General features: G+C 54.7%; 1 protein-coding gene across 10 annotated transcripts in view; it reads right to left on the reverse strand.

The window, feature by feature from the left end:
* Positions 1 to 6786: 6786 nt before the first annotated feature.
* PLXNB1 (plexin B1) overlaps positions 6787 to 20947 on the reverse strand; it is a 28620-nt gene continuing 14459 nt past the window's right edge. For 4 of the 10 annotated variants that reach the window (XM_032289691.1, XM_032289689.1, XM_032289688.1 and 1 more), the window contains exons 18-37: positions 20709 to 20845; positions 20262 to 20438; positions 19869 to 20055; positions 19511 to 19753; positions 18616 to 18792; positions 18392 to 18540; positions 17772 to 17872; positions 17456 to 17673; positions 17157 to 17335; positions 16954 to 17020; positions 16580 to 16726; positions 15548 to 15716; positions 15141 to 15244; positions 14982 to 15066; positions 14591 to 14763; positions 14017 to 14418; positions 11384 to 11448; positions 11179 to 11254; positions 10100 to 10174; positions 6787 to 8946 (exon numbers count right to left, since the gene is read on the reverse strand). In XM_032289691.1, the coding sequence (XP_032145582.1) occupies positions 8842 to 8946; positions 10100 to 10174; positions 11179 to 11254; positions 11384 to 11448; positions 14017 to 14418; positions 14591 to 14763; positions 14982 to 15066; positions 15141 to 15244; positions 15548 to 15716; positions 16580 to 16726; positions 16954 to 17020; positions 17157 to 17335; positions 17456 to 17673; positions 17772 to 17872; positions 18392 to 18540; positions 18616 to 18792; positions 19511 to 19753; positions 19869 to 20055; positions 20262 to 20438; positions 20709 to 20845 (3036 nt within the window). In that variant the 3' untranslated portion in view covers positions 6787 to 8841. Of the gene's footprint in view, positions 8947 to 10099; positions 10175 to 10929; positions 11103 to 11178; positions 11255 to 11383; positions 11449 to 14016; positions 14419 to 14590; positions 14764 to 14981; positions 15067 to 15140; positions 15245 to 15547; positions 15717 to 16579; positions 16727 to 16953; positions 17021 to 17156; positions 17336 to 17455; positions 17674 to 17771; positions 17873 to 18391; positions 18541 to 18615; positions 18793 to 19510; positions 19754 to 19868; positions 20056 to 20261; positions 20439 to 20708; positions 20846 to 20947 lie in introns of all 10 variants that reach the window. The other 6 variants (XR_004272394.1, XR_004272393.1, XM_032289695.1 and 3 more) reach the window with 6 other exon arrangements.

Consider the following 20947-nt stretch of genomic DNA (forward strand, 5'->3'; position numbering starts at 1 on the left):
ACTGAGGGGAAATCTATTCATTAGAGAAAGGTGTGATGGAGACAGCTTACCTCCCTCAGCTTCGGAGATGGCTGAAACCAAGACAGGGAAACAATTATCTTCAGAGAATTCCTAATCACAACAGAACTCACACTTGTGGTTTATATCAGTCAGGGTTCTAGGACGATGATGACGTAACATACAAATTAAGGTAGTTCGAAGAAGGTTTAATACATACAAATTAAGGTAATTTGAAGACGGCCTCCAGGTATTGACTCCTGGATTGTTTATTTCTTTGATTCAGGCTGAGACCCACTAGCCTAAGATCTTTCTGGGGCCAAACTCAAATTTTTACCTGTCTAATTTTTTTTTTTTTTTGAGATAGAGTCTCTTTGTGACAACACAAATTGAAAAAAAAAAAAAGATAGACCAGTTTGGGATGGATTACTCATACAGGGGGATTGCTTAGTGTCAGGATGCCGATGTTTTAGGTAAGCCCATAAAGAAATATACAACTTCATTAGTAAATATAAAGAAAAAATAAACCGGGGTGCGGTGGCTCATGCCTGTAATCCCAGCACTTTAGGAGGCCGAGGCAGATGGGTCACCTGAAGTCAGGAGTTCAAAACCAGCCTGGCCAACATGGTGAAACCCCATCTCTACTAAAAATACAAAAATTAGCCAGGGGTGGTGGTGTGTGCCTGTAATCCCAGCTACTTGGGAGGCTGAGGCAGAAGAACCTCTTGAACCCAGGAGGCAGAAGTTGCAGTGAGCAGAGATCATGCCATTGCACTCCAGCCTGGCAACAAAAGTGAAACACTGTCTCAAAAAAGAGAAAGGATGGAGATAAAATAATTCAAATAAATTTCTATAATACCATTACCAGAACGCTGCTTTCAGGAGAATATTTTCCTTTGTGATTGTTGGAAATCTCACATTTGAAAGATTAGCAATATCTCAGATTATTTTGGCATAAACTTAAAAAGGAGAAAAAAGGCCCGGCATGGTGGCTCACATCTGTAATGTCAGCACTTTGGGAGACCGAGGCGGGCAGATCACAAGGTCAGGAGTTCGAGACCAGCCTGACCAATATGGTGAAACCCCATCTCTACTAAAAATGCAAAAAATTAGCCAGGCGTTGTGGCAAGTGCCTGTCATCCTAGCTACTCGGGGGGCTGAGGGAGGAGAATCACTTGAACTCGGGAGGTGGAGGTTGCAGTGAGCCGAGATCGTGCCACTGAACTCCAGCCTGGGCGACAGAGTGAGACTCTGTCTCAAAAAAAAAAAAAAAAAAAAAAAAAAGAAAAAAATGAAATATTTAGAAACCATAATTTGAAAAGCAGATGTTAATCTGGAAACTAATATATTTTCTTGGGTTACAAGTAAATATTTCATCCCCTCCTAGAAACACATACCCACTCATTCAGTCAGAAGCACACAGTTTTACTGCAACTCAGTAGCTTTTTTCTTTTTTTGAGACAGAGTCTCGCTCTGTTACCCAAGCTGGAGTGCAGTAGTGCAAACATGTCTCATTGTAGCCTCAACCTCCCGAGCTCAAGCAATCCTCCCACCTTGGCCTCCCAAAGTGCTGGGATTACAGGCATGTACCACCACACCTGCCCTCAATAATTTCTTTTTCATTTTCATTTTCAAGACGGGGTCTCACTCTGTCACCCAAGCGGGAGTGCAGTGGTGTGATCTTGGCTCACTGCAGCCTCAACCTCCCAGGCTCCTGTGATCCTCCCACCTCAGCCTCCTGAGTAACTGGGATTACAGGCAGGCACCACCACCCCTGGCTAATTTTTGTATTTTTGGTAGAGACAGGGTTTTGCCATGCTTCCCAGGTTGGTCTGGAACTCCTTGGCTCAAGAAATTCTCCCACCATGGCCTTCCAAAGTGCTGAGATTACAGGCATGTGCCATGGTGCCTGGTCCCTAAATAATTTTTTAAAGAAAATTATCACATGAGAATTTACACAGTGGATATTGAACAGCATTCAAAGAGGAAATGTAGACTTTAAGGCAGGAAATATTAGAAATAAAAATGAAATGTTTATAATGACAAAAAGATCAAAACATAGATAATAAAATTTTAAATATTTATGCATGTGATAGCCTTGCTTCAAATATAGGATTCAAAAGTCAACAGAGTTCAAAGAAGTGGGCACAGCCATGGAAGGTGTGAGAAGGGACCCAGTGGGAAAGCAAAAGACTGAAGAACAAGGAGACTGGGCGGGGGGAGTGAGAAGCAAAGAAGGGACCCAGGGACCCGGTCCAATGGTGGACTGAGGACACAGAGGGCTCAGGAGGTGGCCTGAGGCCCCCGCCCCGGTGAGAGCGGCAGGGTGGGAGGTGGGAGGTGGAACCTGCACAGCATGGACCAGTGGAGCCTGGGGTTCTGTCTGGAGATGTGGACTTTAGTCTCACTTGCTGTGTTTTTGGGGCATGTCACTCCCTTTCCCTGGGTTCAGCTGCCCCAGAGAAGGACACCCTCTCCACCTTTCCCCAGCCTAGCCCTCACAATGATGCCAAAGCAGTATCCTTCATGAGTAGGGTTAGTGATGGGGTGCTGGCCAGGTAGAGGACAGAGGCAGGGCCTCCAGCATTTCGTGGAGCCTGGATCTTGCTCTGTAGACTGGGAGAACCCAGGGAGAACCCCAGGCATGGGAGAAGAGGCAAAAAACCTCTCAGGCTAGATGACAGCCTCCATGGGCTCTCACCGCCCTCTACCCTAGAAGAGGCCAGGGCAAGGTGTCACCCTGCTGCTGTGAGCCCTCTCCTCCTTGTCCTCCTCTGAGGCCTCAGTTGGATCACTCTTCACCAGGGTCAGGCCTGGCCTCTGGGCGTGGAGGGCCAGCTCTTGCCCACAGGCTGTAGAGGCTCTGAGGGTCACTAGGGCCCTTCCCCCTCCCACGACAGCTTGCGCAGGATGCTCCCCCTGGAAAGGTGGTTAGGGACTTGCATCTTACAGAAGAGGAACCAGAGGTTTGGAAAAGATGACTGTCCCAAGGTGATCAGTGCCAGGGCCTAGCCAAGGCGCACTTCTCAAGCTCCAAGTCCATGGGGCATGCCACCAGGACATCATTCCTCAGTGAGCAGAGCCTCCGCCCATCCCCAATGCCACACACACACACATGCACACACACACCACAAACACATATACACATACACCATAAACATACACACACCATAAACACATACACCAAACATACACACATACACCAAACACACATATACACACCAAACATAAACATACACACACACACCAAACACACACACCAAACACATACATACACACCAAACATACACACACACATACATACACATATACACACCAAACATATACACACACACACACACACACGAGTTCTGCCTCCACTCCAGTCAGCAACCTGGGCTGGGCACAGGCAAGAGGGGCCGTCTCTGTGTGTGTGCTTGGGAGTGTCCCACACATATTTCACTGGGTGTGGGGAACAAGGTAACCTGGCCCCCTCAGCTCTGGGTGGGTCTGTGCCTGGCCCTGCTGACTTCTGCCCTGAGATGAAGCTGTAGACACAGCCTGTGGCATGTGTCTTCCTTGGGTCCCTGTTTGCACACCCAGCATCCCACCCAACCTGAAGAGAAGATGAAGAGGCCCAGTCAGCCCCCAAAATTTGGTGTTTCCAAGGTCGTTCAGGTGGACTGTGCAGCACCGCCCAAGGACTGCTAGGAGATGGAGTGTGGTGGAAATTCTGCACACCAGGGGGCTGGGAACCAAGTTCTGCTGTGGCCATAACCCTGTGGCCTTAATGACAAAGCACCTGCTAGGTGCCTCCCACGGCAGCAGGTGATCAGGCCAGAGGCACTGTTTGCCCACCAGGCCCTTTCTTCCACTTCTTCACGCCCAGCAGCCTAGAGACTACCTCCCATTTGGACTCCCCGGCCCTCAGGCTTTCAGGTGGCTTGGCCAATGGGATGGGCTGACAGGAGTCTGGGCAGTGGGGAGGAGCAAGAGGCCAGGGTAATTATTCCCCCAGCATCCTGCCTCTGAAGCTTCCGCCTTTAGCCACAGCCCCGCCGATCCTGAAGACTACTCTGTCCCTACCCCTAGAGCCCAGGACTGAAAACAGCTGTGCTTCACCACCCCTTGTTGGCGTTCTAGAACCCGCAGCTCTGTAAGTAGTCCCCTGGTTAAACTCTTCCAGCTGCAGCTTTCCCGGTGCATGCTGTCAGTTTCCTGCCAGGAGCTGAACTAATCTAGCACTTGACAAATGTTCCTTCATTAAATCCTGCCAGGTACCAGCTTGGGATCCGGCCGATGACACAGGGTGGCCCCTGCCACATGCCAGAATGTCCCTGCCCTTCTCTCCAGAGGCCCAGTCAGTGAGAGGAGGAGGAACTAGAGTCCAGGTCTCCTGCCTCCCAGAGCAGGGCTCCTGTCACTCCACTCCCTGGGGCTTCTTGGGCCTGCGATCTTGAGACAAGTCCGGTGGTGGAGAAGGCCTTGAGCAAGAGGGGCTTGAATCCTCTCTTCCTGGTGGCACCCATTCACTAGAGCAGCAGGTGTCCCAACAGCACCAACTAACCAGCGTGGGTGGAGGGGCCAGGACGGCAGGTTCCCAGGCACCTGCAGCATCGGTGAGTATGCAGCTCCTGGCTTCCCACGGGCGCCACCGTCAGCACTCGGGGGCTGTGTGTAACACTGCCTCCCCCTTTGCCAGCTTATAGGTGACAGAGGCTTCTGTAGTCACTCACCGCTGGGTAACTACTCCCTTTTTTGTCCTTCACACACTTTCGTAATCAATCCCTTATATTTAAATTCCTTCTATTGGAAACACCTAGAGTGGTTTCTCTTTTATTTTATTTTTTTTTGAGACAGGGTCTCTTTCTGCTGCCCAGGCCGGAGTGCAGTGGTGCAATTTCCAGCTCACTGAAACCTCCACCTCCCAGGTTCAAACAATTCTCCTGCCTCAGCCTCCCGAGCAGCTGGGATTACAGGTATGCACCACCACACCCAGCTAATTTTAGTATTTTTAGTAGAGATAAGCTGTTCTCGAACTCCTGACCTCAGTTGATCCACCTGCCTCAACCTCCCAAAGTGCTGGGATTACAGGCGTGAGCCACCAGGCCCAGCTGTTTTCGTTACTAGTCACTCACTGTTATCTCAACTCTGTCCTTAGACATAGCTCACTCTAAAACCAGAATGCATGTTAAAGACAAAGTAAGATTACTCACTACTGAATTCCATTGTTGTGATTTTTTTTTTTTTTTTTTTTTTTTTTGAGACAGAGTCTCCCTCTGTCGCCAGGCTGGAGTGCAGTGGCGTGATGTCAGCTCACTGCAACCTCTGCCTCCCAAGTTGAAGCAATTCTCCTGCCTCAGCCTCCTGAGTAGCTGGGACTACAGGTACATACCACTATTCCCGGCTTTTTGTATTTTTAGTAGCGATGGGGTTTCACTATATTGGCCAGGATGGTCTTGATCTCTTGACCTCGTGATCCTCCCTCCTCGGACTCCCAAAGTGCTGGGATTACAGGCATGGGCCACCACACCTGGCCTTTTTTTTTTTTTTTTTAAGAGACAGGGTCTCACTCTCACCCAGTCTGGAGTGGAGTGGCACAGTCTTTCACTGCAGCCTCAACCTCCTGGGCTCCAGCAATCCTCCCATGTCAGCCTCCCAAACAGCTGAGACTACAGGTGTGTGCCACCATGCCAAGCTAACTTTTTAAAGTTTTTTGTAAAGATGGGGTTTGGCCATGTTGCCCAGGCTTGCAATTTATAGAGCTCCAGCTGCTCTCATTTGTAGCGGCTTCTGATAAATTCCACACTATAGCCAGAAGATGGCAGCAAACCACCAGCTTCGCCCATTCACCTACAGCCCAGGACACCAGCCCAGGTTTCCAAAATCTGAGCTTCACATTCCTAGACCTGCAGAGGTACTCTTTGTGGTCACCTGGACAACTGGCAAACCATCCTATTTCTTTACACGTGCATATATCATCCAGATAACCCAAACTCTTACCAATAAAACCCCAACATCACAACCAGGGCATAAACTCTCTATCAAACATCATGGTGATATCCTTATCTTCAATTCTTGGTAAACATTTGGAATTGGATAAACTATCATCCCTAAGTAAGACAGAACACTTTTAAAGAGAGATCCATAAAACATCACCAGTCAGCTGACCTAGGCGGTTTGAGTGTATTTGTTCTTTGATGTGCCATCCTAAGGGAACCTGGTGGGGGAAACACATGCATCAGCAGCCAATGGTGCCCAGCAGAGCAGCCTACCACAGCCAGGTTCCCTGTAACCCCCAGCTCCACCCAGAGCCACCTGTTGGCACTGGCCAGTGGGATCCAGAGTCCTGACCATTTGCAAGGTTTCAGGCGGCTTCTAAGATTTCCAACATTCATCAGCATACATTCAGCTGTTATCTTAATTAGCACATGATTCTTTCAGTATCAGAAAATTAGTAAAAACACAGAACTCCTGGATCATCTAACCATTTGAATAATTACTCCAATTTTGAAGTTGGTGAAAGCGCTTTTAAATAAAGCAAATCACTCCATAAACGCCTTAAGGAGTCCCGGGTGGTAATGAGAAACAAAGGCCCTTTGTGTGTGAACAGGTTTGTGGAAAATGTAATAATGAAGGCACACTTTTGCAGTCTTGATTAAAAAAAATAGGAAAAGATTGATCAAACTGAATTACAAATGTTCTATGCTGAAATAGGGCCATGGCCCAGGTAAGTGATCACAAATTCTTGCTGGTTGAATCTCCATTCTTGGTTGTGGTTTGGAATGAAGACAGAATTTCCTCTTACTATGCCAGGTTTTTCTTCTTTATGTCTGTTATGATAACAATGTTCTGTGCCGGCCGAGCCATGACTCAGTGAGTGACTCAGAGCAGGTTCATTACTCACCCCTCCCATGGGCACGTGCCCAAGCATACAGGCACATGGCCTCCCTACCCCAGGAGGCTTCTGGAACAGAGGCATGGCTCTGTCGAGGTCTGTGATGTTGGCCAAGGCTGCTTCCCTCTGTGCCTGCTTGAATTCCACCCCAAACTGGATTTCCCATCTGCCCTGCTCCCTGAGATGGTCAAGATGGAGATCAATTCCACGGTTTGGCCAGAGCAGCCAATGGAGGAGAGTTAGGACCATTCTGGGTGGCTATGAAAACCTGGCCAGAGCATCCAAGCTCACATGCTCCCAAATGATGGCACCTGGCTGCTGACCTCACTGTGGTCCCCACATCCAGCAGAAATGGGAAAGGGACATTGGAGCCACTGCAAAGAATAGCAACTATGACCACCCCTGGCAGACAAGACCAACATGGCTCTTTAGGGACAAGGACCCTGTAGACAGCTTTATTTAGGGCCAAAAAGAGGCAGGGGATAGGAGTCCTCCTGGAATTCTATCAGTCTCTGCCTCTTAAACACTCATTGAAGACCCCTGAGGGGAGGACGGAGTGTGTGCCAGGTGGGAGGAAACACTGAGAGTCGCTGGGTTATGGAGAGTAAGCAGAGGGCCAAAGGGATGAGCCCTCTGAAGGCCTCAAGGCTGAAGGGCCCTCCTCTCATCTGCCAGGCATAGCTGCCACCCTATCTCATCTGTTCCATGGGGGGCTGGCCTTCTGCTGAGGCTGAGGGTGGTCTCGGTCAAGAGGATTATCAACCCCCTGCCCTACAGACCCAGCTAGCAACATGAGACCAGATAAGACAGTCTCCAAGCTTACCTCCAGCTACCAATTAGGAAAAACCATATAAGACAGCTTTCATGCAGGCAGTCAGTTTAGGAGCCGGCCCCAGGAGGCCCTGATTTGGAAATCAACACAGAAACCCTAAGTCCAGGAACAGGACTATGAAAAACGGTCCTTGAGACTCCCTCTGCCTACAGTTGCCTGTAATGATGTCATCCTTTCCTAGTCCCTTTCAAGACAAATAGAACATGAGCGGAGAAGTGAGGATACGCAAACTGCAGATAAAGTGGACCCCCTTGAAGAAACTGTAGACCCCTCTATCTCAGCCACCAACCCTGCCCCAGATGCGCTTCTTACTTCACAGAAGCTGTGACCCCCACAAGGCCCTGCTCAGGGGTCAAGGAGCGCCTCAGCCAGTCCTGCAGTCTGGGATATGATGGGGAGACCATGAGACTCTCCCAGGGTGCAGATACCACCTCCCCCTGGTACCTGCCAGGCATAGCTGCCACCCTCCTAGTAGCGAGGGGCTGGGCCAGGCTCACACATCAGATTCTGTGCAGTGTTTTGGCCTTTAATTAAGAGCTGGGTCAATGGAGCCACCACTCTCCCCAAGAGCCCCCTGCAGCAGATGGCCCTCACCATGGCTGTGAGGCAGGGCAGCCTGTGGCAGCCAGCCTTGCTGAGGGGTCCGTCTGCAGTGGCCTAGGAGAGGTGTTTATCTCTTAGACCTAGAATGTGGCAGCAGCAACAAGGCCAGAGGCAGCTCAACTGAGGTCAGGGATGGTAGAGGAGGCAGACAGGAAGCGTGGGGCGCTCCTCCTTCCTCTCTGAATCCCAGTGGGGCCAAGGCCAGTGTTCAGAAACAGTACAGTCTCCCCAGGGGCCTGGAGGCTCTTGCCACTCTCTGGAAGCCCTTAGTCCCCAACTCCCTGCAGACCGGTGTCACAGGGTTGCTGGGTTCGGGGAGCAGGCTGGGTACCACCCCATGAGCCTTGAGGCCCCGGGGCCTGGGAGGTGGGTCCAGCAGGCCTGAGGCCAGAGCCACCAGGAGACGGGGAGTCACCTTCCACTAACTCTGCTTGTCAGTCACTACAGGCACCTAAGAGGGTGGCCTCTCCCACAAGCTTCCAGGGCTGCCCCGGCCAGGCTGAGGCAATAGCAGGTTGTAGCTCCTGGGTCCCTATAGATCTGTGACCTTGTTTTCCACAGCAGCTGCGATCTGCTGGAGCCGATATCCCAGCTGCATCTTCTGGGCCGTACCATCCTCCTCCAGGGCAGTGATGATCTGAAACAGAGACAGATGCCATCAGGGGAGACTTCTCTGGCCAACATGTTTGCTGCAGAATTAAATAGGCCTCCTAAAACACTGTAGCACGAGTGGGGTAGTAGGCCAAAAAACCCAGCTAGTCGCTTCATGTACTTTCTGTGACCTTGGGGCCTCATCGGCGGGAGGGATAACAATATCAAAGCCACGTGGGGTTTCAGAATTAATAAGGTAGGAAATGAAGGACTTTACTCTGTGCCGAGCCCCTCAGAAGCCCTGCTGCAGCCATCCTGGCTCACCCCCCCACCAAGCAACAGCATTTCCCAAGTTCCTGTCTGCCAGGTGCCAGACGAGGGACAGAGACCCAAGAATGACCAGACACATGTGGTGGGAAAACAGACATTGATCAAACACGAATCACAAATTGGGGGCTACCACAAAGGGAACCGGTAGGAACTGGGAGGGCAGCAGCACTTGGGAAAACAGCCCTTGCCCACCATGTCTCCACAAAGGGACATGCCTGCATTATACCCTGCCTCCCCCACGCCCCATGCCATGGCCCACACCATGCCCAGGAAGGCTGTGGGCCCATGAGGCGGGTTCCTCATCTCTGAGCAGCAACAGCCATGTTACTGGTGCCACACAAACATCTAAGTGGACTATTCCAACAGGCACCCAGTAGGTTCACTGGCAGGTGCTCAGATCTTCAGGCCCAGCCCAAGGATCCTCCAAAAAGCTTCAGCACCTCCATGGTACCCTCACGGCCCTGGTCCTGTGCCTGGACTCTCCTCTTGGCAGCTCATGTGGCCAAGCCAGGCCTGCACCTGCATGTTGGCCATGCCCAACATGCTGCCAACTCAGCAGATACACACCTTCTCCAAGCCCTGGTAGGCCCCTCAGCCCCCACAACCATCAGCACTGTGCCTTGCCGCCCTGCTGGGGAACTGGAATAGGGAGTGGTGGGATGGGTGAGAGCACAGCCAATACCAGGAAGCCCACCTGGAGAACACTTCCCAAACCACAAGAGGCCCAGCCCTCCGCTATGCTGTCCCTGGGGGAGACCAAGGCCCCCACCGTGAGTCACAGGGCCAGGGCATGATTCTGCTCTGGTCTAACTCAAGCCTCCTGGGAGGCCTTGGGTCAGCCTCCCAGTTGGGGCCCAGGGCCTGCCCACCTGGTCATAGTATTTGTTGATGTACTTGTAGAGTTCATGCAGGGCCACTCGCGCCCCAAGGTCTCCGGAGTAGTTCTAAGGAAGAGGCCAAATGAGAGGTGAGAGAGATGAAGGCTGCAGCCAGCCACAGGAGGTGGCCCAGGACCCCAGGGAAGGGATGGGGGAGAAGGGGACCTCAGAGGTAGAGAAAGGGATGAGCCTTGCAGTGGGAAGCAGAGTCCCCTCCAAGGCCCAGGGACCCCGGGCCAGGCATTCCCAGCTGGGGACACAACAGGGCAGGGCAAGGGGGCCTCCTTACTAGGAAGACAGCCCAGGTCTACCTGCTTCAGCAAGGTCTGGGGTTTCTACTCTCACCCCCTCAAGGTTCTAGCCCAGGCTCTCTGCCACCAGGTGACTTCAGAGCCAAGTGGCACAGATGCTTCTTGCAGGCTGACAGCCTGGCATGATTCTACTCTGGTCTAACTCAAGCATTTCCTGAGGTCACTCTCAGGCCCCTCCGTGGGACCATCTCTGAGCCTCAACTTCCTCATCTGGTCGATGGAGTTGGTGTCACCTAACTTGTGGAGTTCTTGTGAGGATCAAATAAGACAATCAAAGCACCCCATGAAGGGCTTCACACACAACACCCCAAAAGCACAGCTGCTATGAGTATTGCGGTTGTCATCATCATCATTTCAGAAACATTGCTCATAAACTCCCTGCAGTTACACTTTTGGGCTGTTTTAGGAGTGGGAGGGGTAGAGGGGACACCTGTGCCACCAAGGGAGGCACAGCAGTGGGAAAATGCATGCAGGCATACCCAGGCAGGCCTGGGGCCAAATCCCAGCTACCTTGCAAGCGCCTGGCTGAGTCAGGGTACATGGCAGCTGCCAGAACAAGACACCTGCTTGCTCTGTGATGAGATGGTGGGGACCCTGGTCTTTCAGTGGCAGTTGGAACATTCTGCACTTATGTGTCCTGCCCCAACCAGCTCACAGGGCTGCTGAGGTTCCCAAGGGCTTCCCTGCAAAGGGGCAGTGTGAAGGGGGCAGGACCGTTGTGGCAGGAGGCCACACCTAAGAAGCAGAGGGAGGCCTTACCCAGGACAGCTCAGCCAGGACAGAGTTCATCTCTTGGTCGCTGGCTGGGACAGTCTGTCTGATGTCTGCATAGTACCTGCCAGAAAGCCAGGGCACAGCAGCTGCTGGGTAAACAAGCCCACCCCCCCCCGACCCCACCAAAGCCCACCCTCTGGGCCTCAGCTGCACACACCCTCCAACCTCTACCCATCTCGCCCTCCAGTACCTTTCCACCATCCGCTTGTACCGGGGGATGTCCCGTGCATACAGAAGTTTGTTGATCGGGGAGTCCTGGACACAGCAGGAGGACAGCAAAAGAGGAAGGAAGGAAGGAAGGAAGGATGAGGGCCCCTGTTCAGGTGACCAAGTGTCCTGGGTTTCTCAGCACTGCTTCCGTTCGGAAAATGAGGAAGCCCGAGTCCCAGAAAACCAGGACAGGTGGTCACCCTAGCCTACTTCCGTCCACAAGAGCCTCCTCTGCTCCCTCCCCTCCACCAATGTCCAGTCTCTGATGTCATTGGAAATCATTTCTCAGCTCCACATGACTCCGTCTAGATCCAGCAAAAGGTGAGTACGCAGGGCAAGAAGCATAAGGTTCACTCCCGGGATCATCATTTTAAAAATCAGCAAACTGAGACCCAGAACATTACCTACAGTATGGGAGTGAAATGGGTGGAGGGGACACCCGTGCCACCAAGAGAGGCACAGCAGTGGGAAGATGCAGCAGGCAGACCACCTTCCTTCCCGGTGGCTGAGCTCAGGTTTGAAGCAGGTCTGTCCAGTCAGTTCCCACCACTTTAACACACCCAGACACAGCCTCTACCACTGAACTGGGTTCAGTCCAGCAGCCATGGGCTCTGGGCAGCATACTTCTTTTTTCTGAGATGGAGTCTTGCTCTGTTGCCCAGGCCAGAGTGCAGTGGCACGATCTCGGCTCACTGCAATCTCCGCCTCCTAGGTTCGAGCGATTCTCCTGTCTCAGCCTCCTGAGTAACGGGGACTACAGGCGCCCACCACCACACCCGGCTAATATTTGTATTTTTAGTAGAGACGAGGTTTCACCATATTGGTTAAACTGGTCTCAAACTCCTAACCTCAGGTGATCTGCCTGCCTCGGCCTCCCAAAGTGCTGGGATTACAGGGCTTGAGCTGCTGCGCCCGGCTGGGCAGCATACTTCTATTCTCATGCCCTCTCTTCATCCTAGAGCTGCTGAGAAGGTGAGAAATATCTCGAGGTAACACTGTCCCCTGTGAGCAGGGACCCAAGACCAGTTCCTCCCATGACCTGAGTCAGGATTTTTGCCTTCTCGACAATTCCCCATGAGGGGACCCCTTGGCACTCCTGATTCAGGCTACTCCTGAGCTACCCAGGAGCCATTTGCTGTTCTGCTGGGAAAGGGTGGTACTGGGAAGATCTGGCAAAAGTTCCAGCCACCACATAGGGTCCAGCCTGGAGGTGGCCCTCCAGGTCCTGGTGTGGCACTTTGGTTCTTAGCTCATTATAGGCATAATGATGACAGCATGTGGAACAAAAATGGCTCCCAAAAGACAGTGCTTCCATTTTGGATAGAACTTTCCGTTTCTGTTTTTGGTTTGAGACAGGGTCTCGCGCTGTTACCCAGGCTGAAGTACAGTGAATGGCGCATTCATGGCTCACCGCAGCTTCAACCTCCCAGGCTCAAGCCATCCTCCTACCTCAGCCTCCCGAGTAGCTGGGACCACAGGTGCACACCACCACTCCTGGCTAATTTTCGTATTTTTTGTAGAGATGAGGTTTTGCCATGTGGCCCAGGCTGATCTCAAACTCCTGTGCTCCTCAGGTGGTCCACCCATCACAGCCTCCCAAAGTGCTGGGATTCTAGGCGTGAGCCACCGTACCCAGCTAATTTTGATTTTTCCCAGAGGGGTAAGGATGTATCTCTCAAGAGGTCCCAAGCCAACTGAGACCTGTGGGTCTAGGCTAAGCAGAGCCCCACTCACGGACCTGCAGAGTCACACGAGGGCCCTGCCCGCTGGGCGTCTGAGCAGACACCCTGGGGACCCCATATGTCAGGGGACTCCCGGCCTTGACTGCTATGACAACAGACTCCCAAACTCTGTGCTCCTGGATGGCTCAGACCACTCAGTCTCCTGTGCTTCCCAGCTCCCCTCCGCACACGTCCCTCAAACCATGACACCCCCTGGACTCTCTTCCCTACTTCCCCACTGGCAGGCAGACACCTCCAGCACCCTAAAAAATCAAACCCACCCAGCAGCCCGGAGCTGCTCCAGGATTGAATAATTCGTGTCTGTACCTGGAAACCCCACAAACACCAGACTCACCTCCTCCAAGTCTAAGCTTACCATAGCCAGAGGCCCAGGGATATGTGACCCCTTCTTCTTCCTCATCCCCCACATCCAACCTTCAGCTTCTGCCTGCCCTGCACCCTCCTGCTCAGCTTGAACCCAGCCACTGCTTGTCAGGAAGACAGCACAGCGCCCTCTCAGAACTCCCTCTCAGCTCATCCATGCACAGCAGCCACAACGTTCCACCAAACTCTCAGGCCTGTTCCCACACATTCTGTGGCTCCCACTGCCTCAGGAGTAATCCTGCCACAGCCAGCCACACCAGGCTGCACTTGCTGCCCACAACTTCACCTGTGAGTTGGCACACAATGCCCCCTCCTCTTGCTCATCCCTTAAGACTGAGGCATTGCCACCTTCCAGGGTGCCCCTAGGATGAAGCCTTGACCTGGGGATGTCAGACATCTCCCCCTTAACCTCTCCTTGAAATTCTCAGAAAAGCCTGGAATCTGAGTGCACACACAGCACTGTCCACCCTCACCCATCCCCCTCCGCGTCCATTCTAGACTCACTCACCCGGCCCAGCTTGTGGTCGGCCAGGGTGCAGGCGTCCATGAAGGTCTGTGCAATGACAAGGAGCACCGCATCCATGTTATCAGATGTCTGCACGTCGAACACAAACTGCGGGTTTTTTATTATATTGATCCAGAATCTCAGAGGCAAGCTGTGGGTAGGGCAAGCGTGGCCCATGAGTGTGCTGGGGAGGCAGAAGAGAAGACCCACACACACACCTCGAGCCCACCCGGCTCCACCCCACCTGTTGGTCTTCCAGATGTGGATGGTGTCCTGGTCGGAGATGCCATGCTGCTGGGCCTGCTCGTCCAGCAAGTCAAAGAAGTACTTAACAGCGAGCGGCACAGGTCGGCTGGTGCTGAGGATCACCTGGAACAGGTCATCCACGAACTTCTGCAGGGTGCCCTGCGGGAAGGGGAAGCAGGGAGGTGACATCAGCAAGGGGGCCTCAGCAGCAGCCCAGACTCAGACACCCCCAGTACTGTGCCTGCATGAGCCCCACACCACCCCCAAATCCCATGAGTGGCCCTGCTCCCCCTCAGCACAGGCCCCACCACCTTGGCAGCCCCCATCCCACCTTCATGGACAGCAGGCGGGTCAGGTAGATCTCAGGGATGGCCTTGGCGCGCTCACGCTCCCCACTCCGAAGGCTGCCCCTCCGAGGCCTGGGCGGCTCTGGCTCATCACTTGGCTTCACCAGGTGCCAGGGCCGGATGCCGCCCTCATCTACATCCTCCAGCATTGGGGTCCCTGTTCCAAGAGCCCACAGCTGTCACCCCTCCCCAGGTGCCACCTCCCCAGGCCCCCTGGATCTTGCCAGCTCTCCCAGGGGTGGGGGCACGTGGTTGAGGGCTTCCCTGGGCAAAAAGGAAATAGGCACAAGCCTGCCCTGAGGCCCAAAGGACCTTCCCCATGACTCAGGGCTGGGCACAGCAGGAGCAGAGGGCTGTGATGGGAGCGGTACTCACGCTCTCCAGGGACATAATCCTGGTTTTCCCGAAGCACATGCTTGGTGAGGCAGGGAACAAGGGCCACAGTTGCTCCATCTGGAACCTGCTGAGCACAGCTGGTGATCCCTCCACCAGTCCCTCCCCACAAGCCCCTCCTCCAGCTCCCACCCCTCCCACCTTGTAATGCTGCAGCGTGTTCAGGCGCCTCCACAGACCCTGGACCTCAGAAGTGACATCCTCGTCAGAAAGAATGAGGTGCCCGGCCACCCCAGACCGCCACTCTGCAAGGGCAAGGCAGGACTGGGTGCAAGGCTGGCAGGATACCCTTCCCACAGTGAAGCCCATCTCTTCCTCCACAAGAACACCAGTCCCTCCAACATGGGGCAGCCTTACTCAACCTCTCCAAAGACCAAGAGCAGGGACCCCTCCCCAGGTGAGAGGCTGTCCAACAAAGATGCTCCAGAGCCGGCTTCTGCCTGCCTCCCAGCGTCCTACCCACCCTGAGTGATGAGCTGTCCCTGCAGAGCAAGGCAATCCCAGGCCCAACACTGGCTCAGGTCCGCAGGGGCCCTCCATGCCCTCACCAACATCCAGGGTGCGAGGGTCTGGCCGCTGGGTGAGAGGCACTCCTTTATAAAGCTGGTCCAGCATCTTCTCCTTGGCCTGGGAGATGGTGTCACAGTCGAGGACCTTCACAGGCACGCCCTGGGCCTCTCCTGCCCCAGGTCCCACAGCCAATAGCGCATTCAAGGTCTATGCAGGACACACAGAAGCCGTCAGGATTCATGAACACTCAGGATGACCAAGACACAGGCCAAGGGCAGAGACAACTCACAGGAGTCACTGCCTCTGACCCCCACACACCACACATTCCCTCTCATCTCTTCACCTGCCTGCCTTCCCCAGGGACAGCAGCTTCTTCCCCATTGTGACCCCAGCACCTAGCACAGTGCACTTATAAATGACTACGGGGTAAATGGCAGAAAAAAATGAGTGAGCACCAGTCCCCAGGTTCCTGGCTGAATGGGTCAAGCTGCAGGAGCTTTGGGAAGCCTGCATGAGCAAATATTCCCACCCATCTGACAGGGGAGGGGCTCAGCAGGCCTGAATGTGGGTTTCCCATAGGAATCCTTGTGCATAACTAAGGGGAAAGCGAACCTGGAGAGAAGTGCTTGCCAGAGTGGGGCTGGCGTGGTAGGCAAGGCGCATCCCTGGTAGGGCCAGACAGACAGGGTCAGGCCCTGGCGCAGCTCCCATGTCCAGGGCAGGGCTGGCTCCTCCCAAACCCTGGTTGTGGCTACCTGGGTTTCATCCCTAGCCTGGGGCACCCAGAGCCGTTATCATCAATGTCTGCCCTAAGCTGCTATCCTGCTAAGCTAGTCTGACAGGCTCTCTCCAGCAGCCAGCCAGAGGTCAGCCCAGCTCTCCATCCAGGTACCCACATCAGAAGCTGGTGTTCAGACCCAACACACCCACATACCCTCAACCCTCACCCTCACCTCAGACTCACACTGCAGGCCACACACACGCACACCCTCACCAGGGGACAGTACTCCACACACACACGCACACCCTCACCAGGGGACGGTACTCCACACACACACGCACACCCTCACCAGGGGACGGTACTCTACGTCCTCTCTGAGCAGGCGGTTGTCATTCAGGGTGTATTTGGCCTTGCCAGTCACACTGTCCACTGGCCCCTTGTCCACTTGATGCTTAATCCCTCGGAAGAGCATGTACAGAGGCTCCCCTACAGAGTCCTGGAGGGGTGCAGGCAGTTAGGGGCCCCCCGGCAGGTGGCAGAGGTTATGCGACATGACACACACTGGGGAGCAGGACAGGACATGGGCATAAGGGGACTGAGGACAGGCTAAGCAGGAGTCTCTGCTCTGGCACAAGTGTCCAAGCTGCATGGTGGTTGAGGGCTTAGAGGTCTGGAGGGCCTGACCCTCCGTGGATGGGAGCCCTATCCACCTCTGCCCCTCACCCTCACAAAGGTGTAGAGACAGATGGACATCCAGTTGGTGAGCAGCTTCTCTACCACGGTCTCTGTCCTGGGATGACAGGAAAGGGGAGTGCCAGGGTCAGCAGGCGGGACTGCGGGCCTCTGTATCCTGCAGACCCCCAGCCCGAGGCCCTATCCCAGCTCCAGCCGTCCAGGGCCCACCCAGACCCAGCAGCCACACAAACCTGCGCAGCATCAGCTTGGGGTTCTTGGCCACATACTGGGCAACCAGGTCACTGAGCAGGGTGCGGAGGATGTCGGTGAAGTACTCAAGCTTCCCATGCAGCGCCACAGTGAGCAGAGATGCCACGTAGGCGCGGTCCCGAGCCGAGAAGGTGCGCTGGCTCTCCAGCGTGTGAATGAACTGCACTCAAAGAGAGGAACAGGAAAATAGGGTTAGGGGGACAGAGGGGCAGGCTCAGAAACCATGCCCTGGAAAAGGGGCAGGGCCAGGGGCGGACCAGGAGGGTGCAGGTGGGGGCACCTTGGTGAGGAAGAGCTTGCTGTTGAGCAGGTTAGAGAGTTGCCCCAGCCCTTGCTCCACGGTGGGCCGTCTGCTCTCAGGCACACCCAGGTCCCGGTGCAGGGGTGACTCGCGGTGCCCAGGGAAGAAGATCCTCTCCGCATACACCTTGTAGTCAAGAAAGGGGATGCCACTGCCCAGGAGGTCACTGGTGAGATCGGTCATCTCGGTCATGAGGTCTGTTAAGCAGAAGAGGCCAGATTTGGGCAACAATCCCATGCAATAGGAGCAGGTTTGGACAGAGCCTGGAGAGCAAGGCCCATTCTCCCGGCCACACCTGTGAATTCCTTCTTGCAGCGGTCACGCACACTGCTCTCCAGATTCTCCAGCTGGATCTGAACCTTCTTATAGTCCCTCAGGGCCTGCTTGCTCTTCCTCCTGCTCAGCACCAGGGTCAGGAGGGGACAGCCGGATGAGGCCAAGACCCTCACTGGGTCATACTGGCCCAGCCCTGCCTGACCTAGCCCCAGGCATACCCTGGCTACATCCAGCACAGTCCAACCCAGCCATGCCAGCCAAGCCTAAGCCTAGCTCGGTACAATTCAGCCTGTCCCCTCCCAAGCAAGTCACACACACCTATGCCCTGTCTAGCCCAGCAGATTGGCCTAGAGATCAGCCAACCACAACCGGGCGGAATCTGTCCCACAACCTCTTTTAATAAATAAAGGTTTGTTAGAATGCAGCCACGTCCGTGTGTTTACACGTCGCCCCAGCCACTTGTGTGCCACAGTAGCAAAGTTGAGTTGTTGAGCAAAGACCACTTGGCCTGCAAAGCCTAAAATATTTACTCTCGTCATTTACAGAGAAAGTTTGCGGACTTCTAGCCCTGTCTGTCCCTTCCCAGTCCAGCCAGATCCGATGACCTGCCCCAGCCCAGCCACATCTGGCTGTACCCACCTGTACATGAGGACAATGATGATGACACCCAGAGCCAGAAGAGAGGTGCCCAACCCCAAGCCCACCTGGGCTGCCACAGGAAAAGCCCCAGGGCTCTCGCCGTCATACTGCACGTGACCCAGGGAGAAGCGCAGGTTCCCCATCTGCACCTGTGTTGGGAGCCACCTGTGAGCGAGGGTTCAGCCCAGATCAATGCCCGCCCAGCCAGGGACCTGCCCACTGACCGTGAACTCAGGCAAAGCGTCAGGTGCCTCTCGGAGGGCATGGTGCCGTGGCAGGGGCTGCTCCATGGGGGGCTCACAGTACAGGTGGTGCCGGGTCAGTGTCTTCACCACACAGGGGCCGTCCCCTATCATGGCCACCACCTCCTCCTTGGACATTGCAAGGTCCAGGTTCTCCCCCTGGAACAGAGGGTCACCGATCAGTCACTCAGATCCTGTCCTCCCCAAATGTGGGAAGGACCCTGAGACCCACTCCCAGCAGCAGGGCTGAGCTGACAGCCTCTCAGCACCCTTCTCCTGTGTGCAGGCCAGTCACATGGTATCCTCCATGCTGATCCTTATCACCCTTCTCTGCCCTTCCCTATCCTTCCACCCCAGAATGAAAAATCCAGAGAACATAAAGCTGTCTCCCAAATCCTGCCCAGTTACCTAACAAAACCAGAGCCCCACTCTGTGTCTGATAGCTCACCAGCTAGGTAATGATGGTGTATCTACCTGTGGTCTGCCTGCATGCCCATCTGCTACCCACTGCGTATGTCCAAGACATGTGCCTAGCACACATCCATGTGAGCCAGGCTGCCAATGGGGTGTCAGCCCAGTGGCCTGCATGGACCACGCCACCCAGTTACTACACAGGCCGAACATATGAATGCAGTCGTTCCAGAGCCTGCCATGGAACGCATCAGGACCCCGGCCACCAGCCAAGCAGTCAAGGCCATGCCAGATGCTAAGCTAGGCAACCCACCGCTAGCCCCGTCTGCCCCACCACAGCAAGGACGAGGAGCCATGTCTATCCACCAGCCCCTGCTCTACTGTCTCGGCCTCTGCCACACACACCGGTGCTATCCAGCCAAGGGAAAGGTCTTGAGGCCCTGCCAGGTCCAAGTAGAAGCAGTACCTCCACGGAGAACACACTTCCAGGCTTGTGCCGGAACGGCATAGTGGGGTCCTCGGGGTTGAGTGGCTGCAGGGTAGGGTCGGCTTCATAGGAAAAAGGTGTAGGGTTCAGTGTTGCAAAGTCAAAGACCAGGTTGTCAAGGATAAACTCCACCCGGACCCAGGGGTCCTCCGGCAGGCCCGGGAGGGCGGGTGTGCGGCACGTGATGAGGTGGGAGGAGTTGATGTGGCACAGCTCCTCAAACTGGAAGGAAGACAGGCAGGTTGATGAGGGGACCAAGCAAACATGGAAAGAGCCTCCTCTGGCACCTGCTCTGGCTGTCCCCAGGGTGTGGGGTAAGGGGAGAGTGTGGAGGTACCCAAAGGTGTCCTACATGCTGGCCACTGCAGGAGGGTCCCAGGGAACACGCCGTTTCCGGGACCAAGCGGCGCCTCCGTCCAAGCCCCTGGCTGGGCTGCAGCATTCTTGAGACAACGGTCACTCGAATTCTTGGCGTCTGCACCACATCCAGATTCTGGCCATGGACCCGTATCTCACGCCCTCCACTGAAACAGACCATGAGCCACTGATGGCTTACGTGACCTGGACCTAAAGCACAGCCCAGCCCCAGCCCCAAACCACATGACCCTTCACCCCTACCAGCAGCATGGGATTCTCAGCACCCCAACATAAAGCCCTACAAACCCCCACAGAGTGGAGCTGCAAAGATCTCCCTGCCACCTGCCATGCAGCCTCGCCCTTGGCCCAGCACCTGAGGAAGCTCTTGGTGGGGCCAGCAGAGGTGATGTTGGGGTCGGAGGTGTACTTGAACTGGCCATGTTGAAGTCTCCGCTCCGTAGCCCCAAACCACACAGCTACAGGGAGCGTGGCAGGCGCAGGGTGTGGGCTGGTCTCACACCGCAGCTGTTCTGACTGCTGTTCCGACAACCTGGGAGGGGAGGTGGGAATGAATGGAGGGGTGCAGGCAGGGGAATCTCAGACCACTCAGGCCCCAGCTGTCCTTCCTCTAGCGCTGACTGCAGTCTCCACCAGGTGTCCCTGGAGGTGCACTCCCACGACAGCCAGCTAGGGAGGGTCTGGCCACTCTCAGAAGGAGCAGACTGGCCCTTTCCCCTTTCTGCTCTCCTCAGCATCCCAGCCCCCTCCATCTTCCCCCGGGAGGACATGGATTTTTGCAGGAAGAGGAAGTGGCCCTCACAAGTGACAAGGCTGGTCTCCAACCACCACTCGGATGTCCTCCAGCCGCCCAGTCAGGAGCTTGGAGCCATTCAGTGTAAGGCAGGTGCCACCAGCTCTGGGACCGCGGGCCGGGAAGATAGAATGGACCTTTGGGTCCTGTGGGAAGGGCAGGGAGAGAGATGAGCATCAGACCAGAAACAGGGAGGTGGGACCACCTGAAAGACAGGATGGCCCAGGGCTGGGAACCCCACCAAGCCA

Source organism: Sapajus apella, unplaced genomic scaffold (assembly GCF_009761245.1).
Source record: "Sapajus apella isolate SASKATOON/1434 unplaced genomic scaffold, GSC_monkey_1.0 scaffold23, whole genome shotgun sequence".
Taxonomy (NCBI): domain Eukaryota; kingdom Metazoa; phylum Chordata; class Mammalia; order Primates; family Cebidae; genus Sapajus; species Sapajus apella.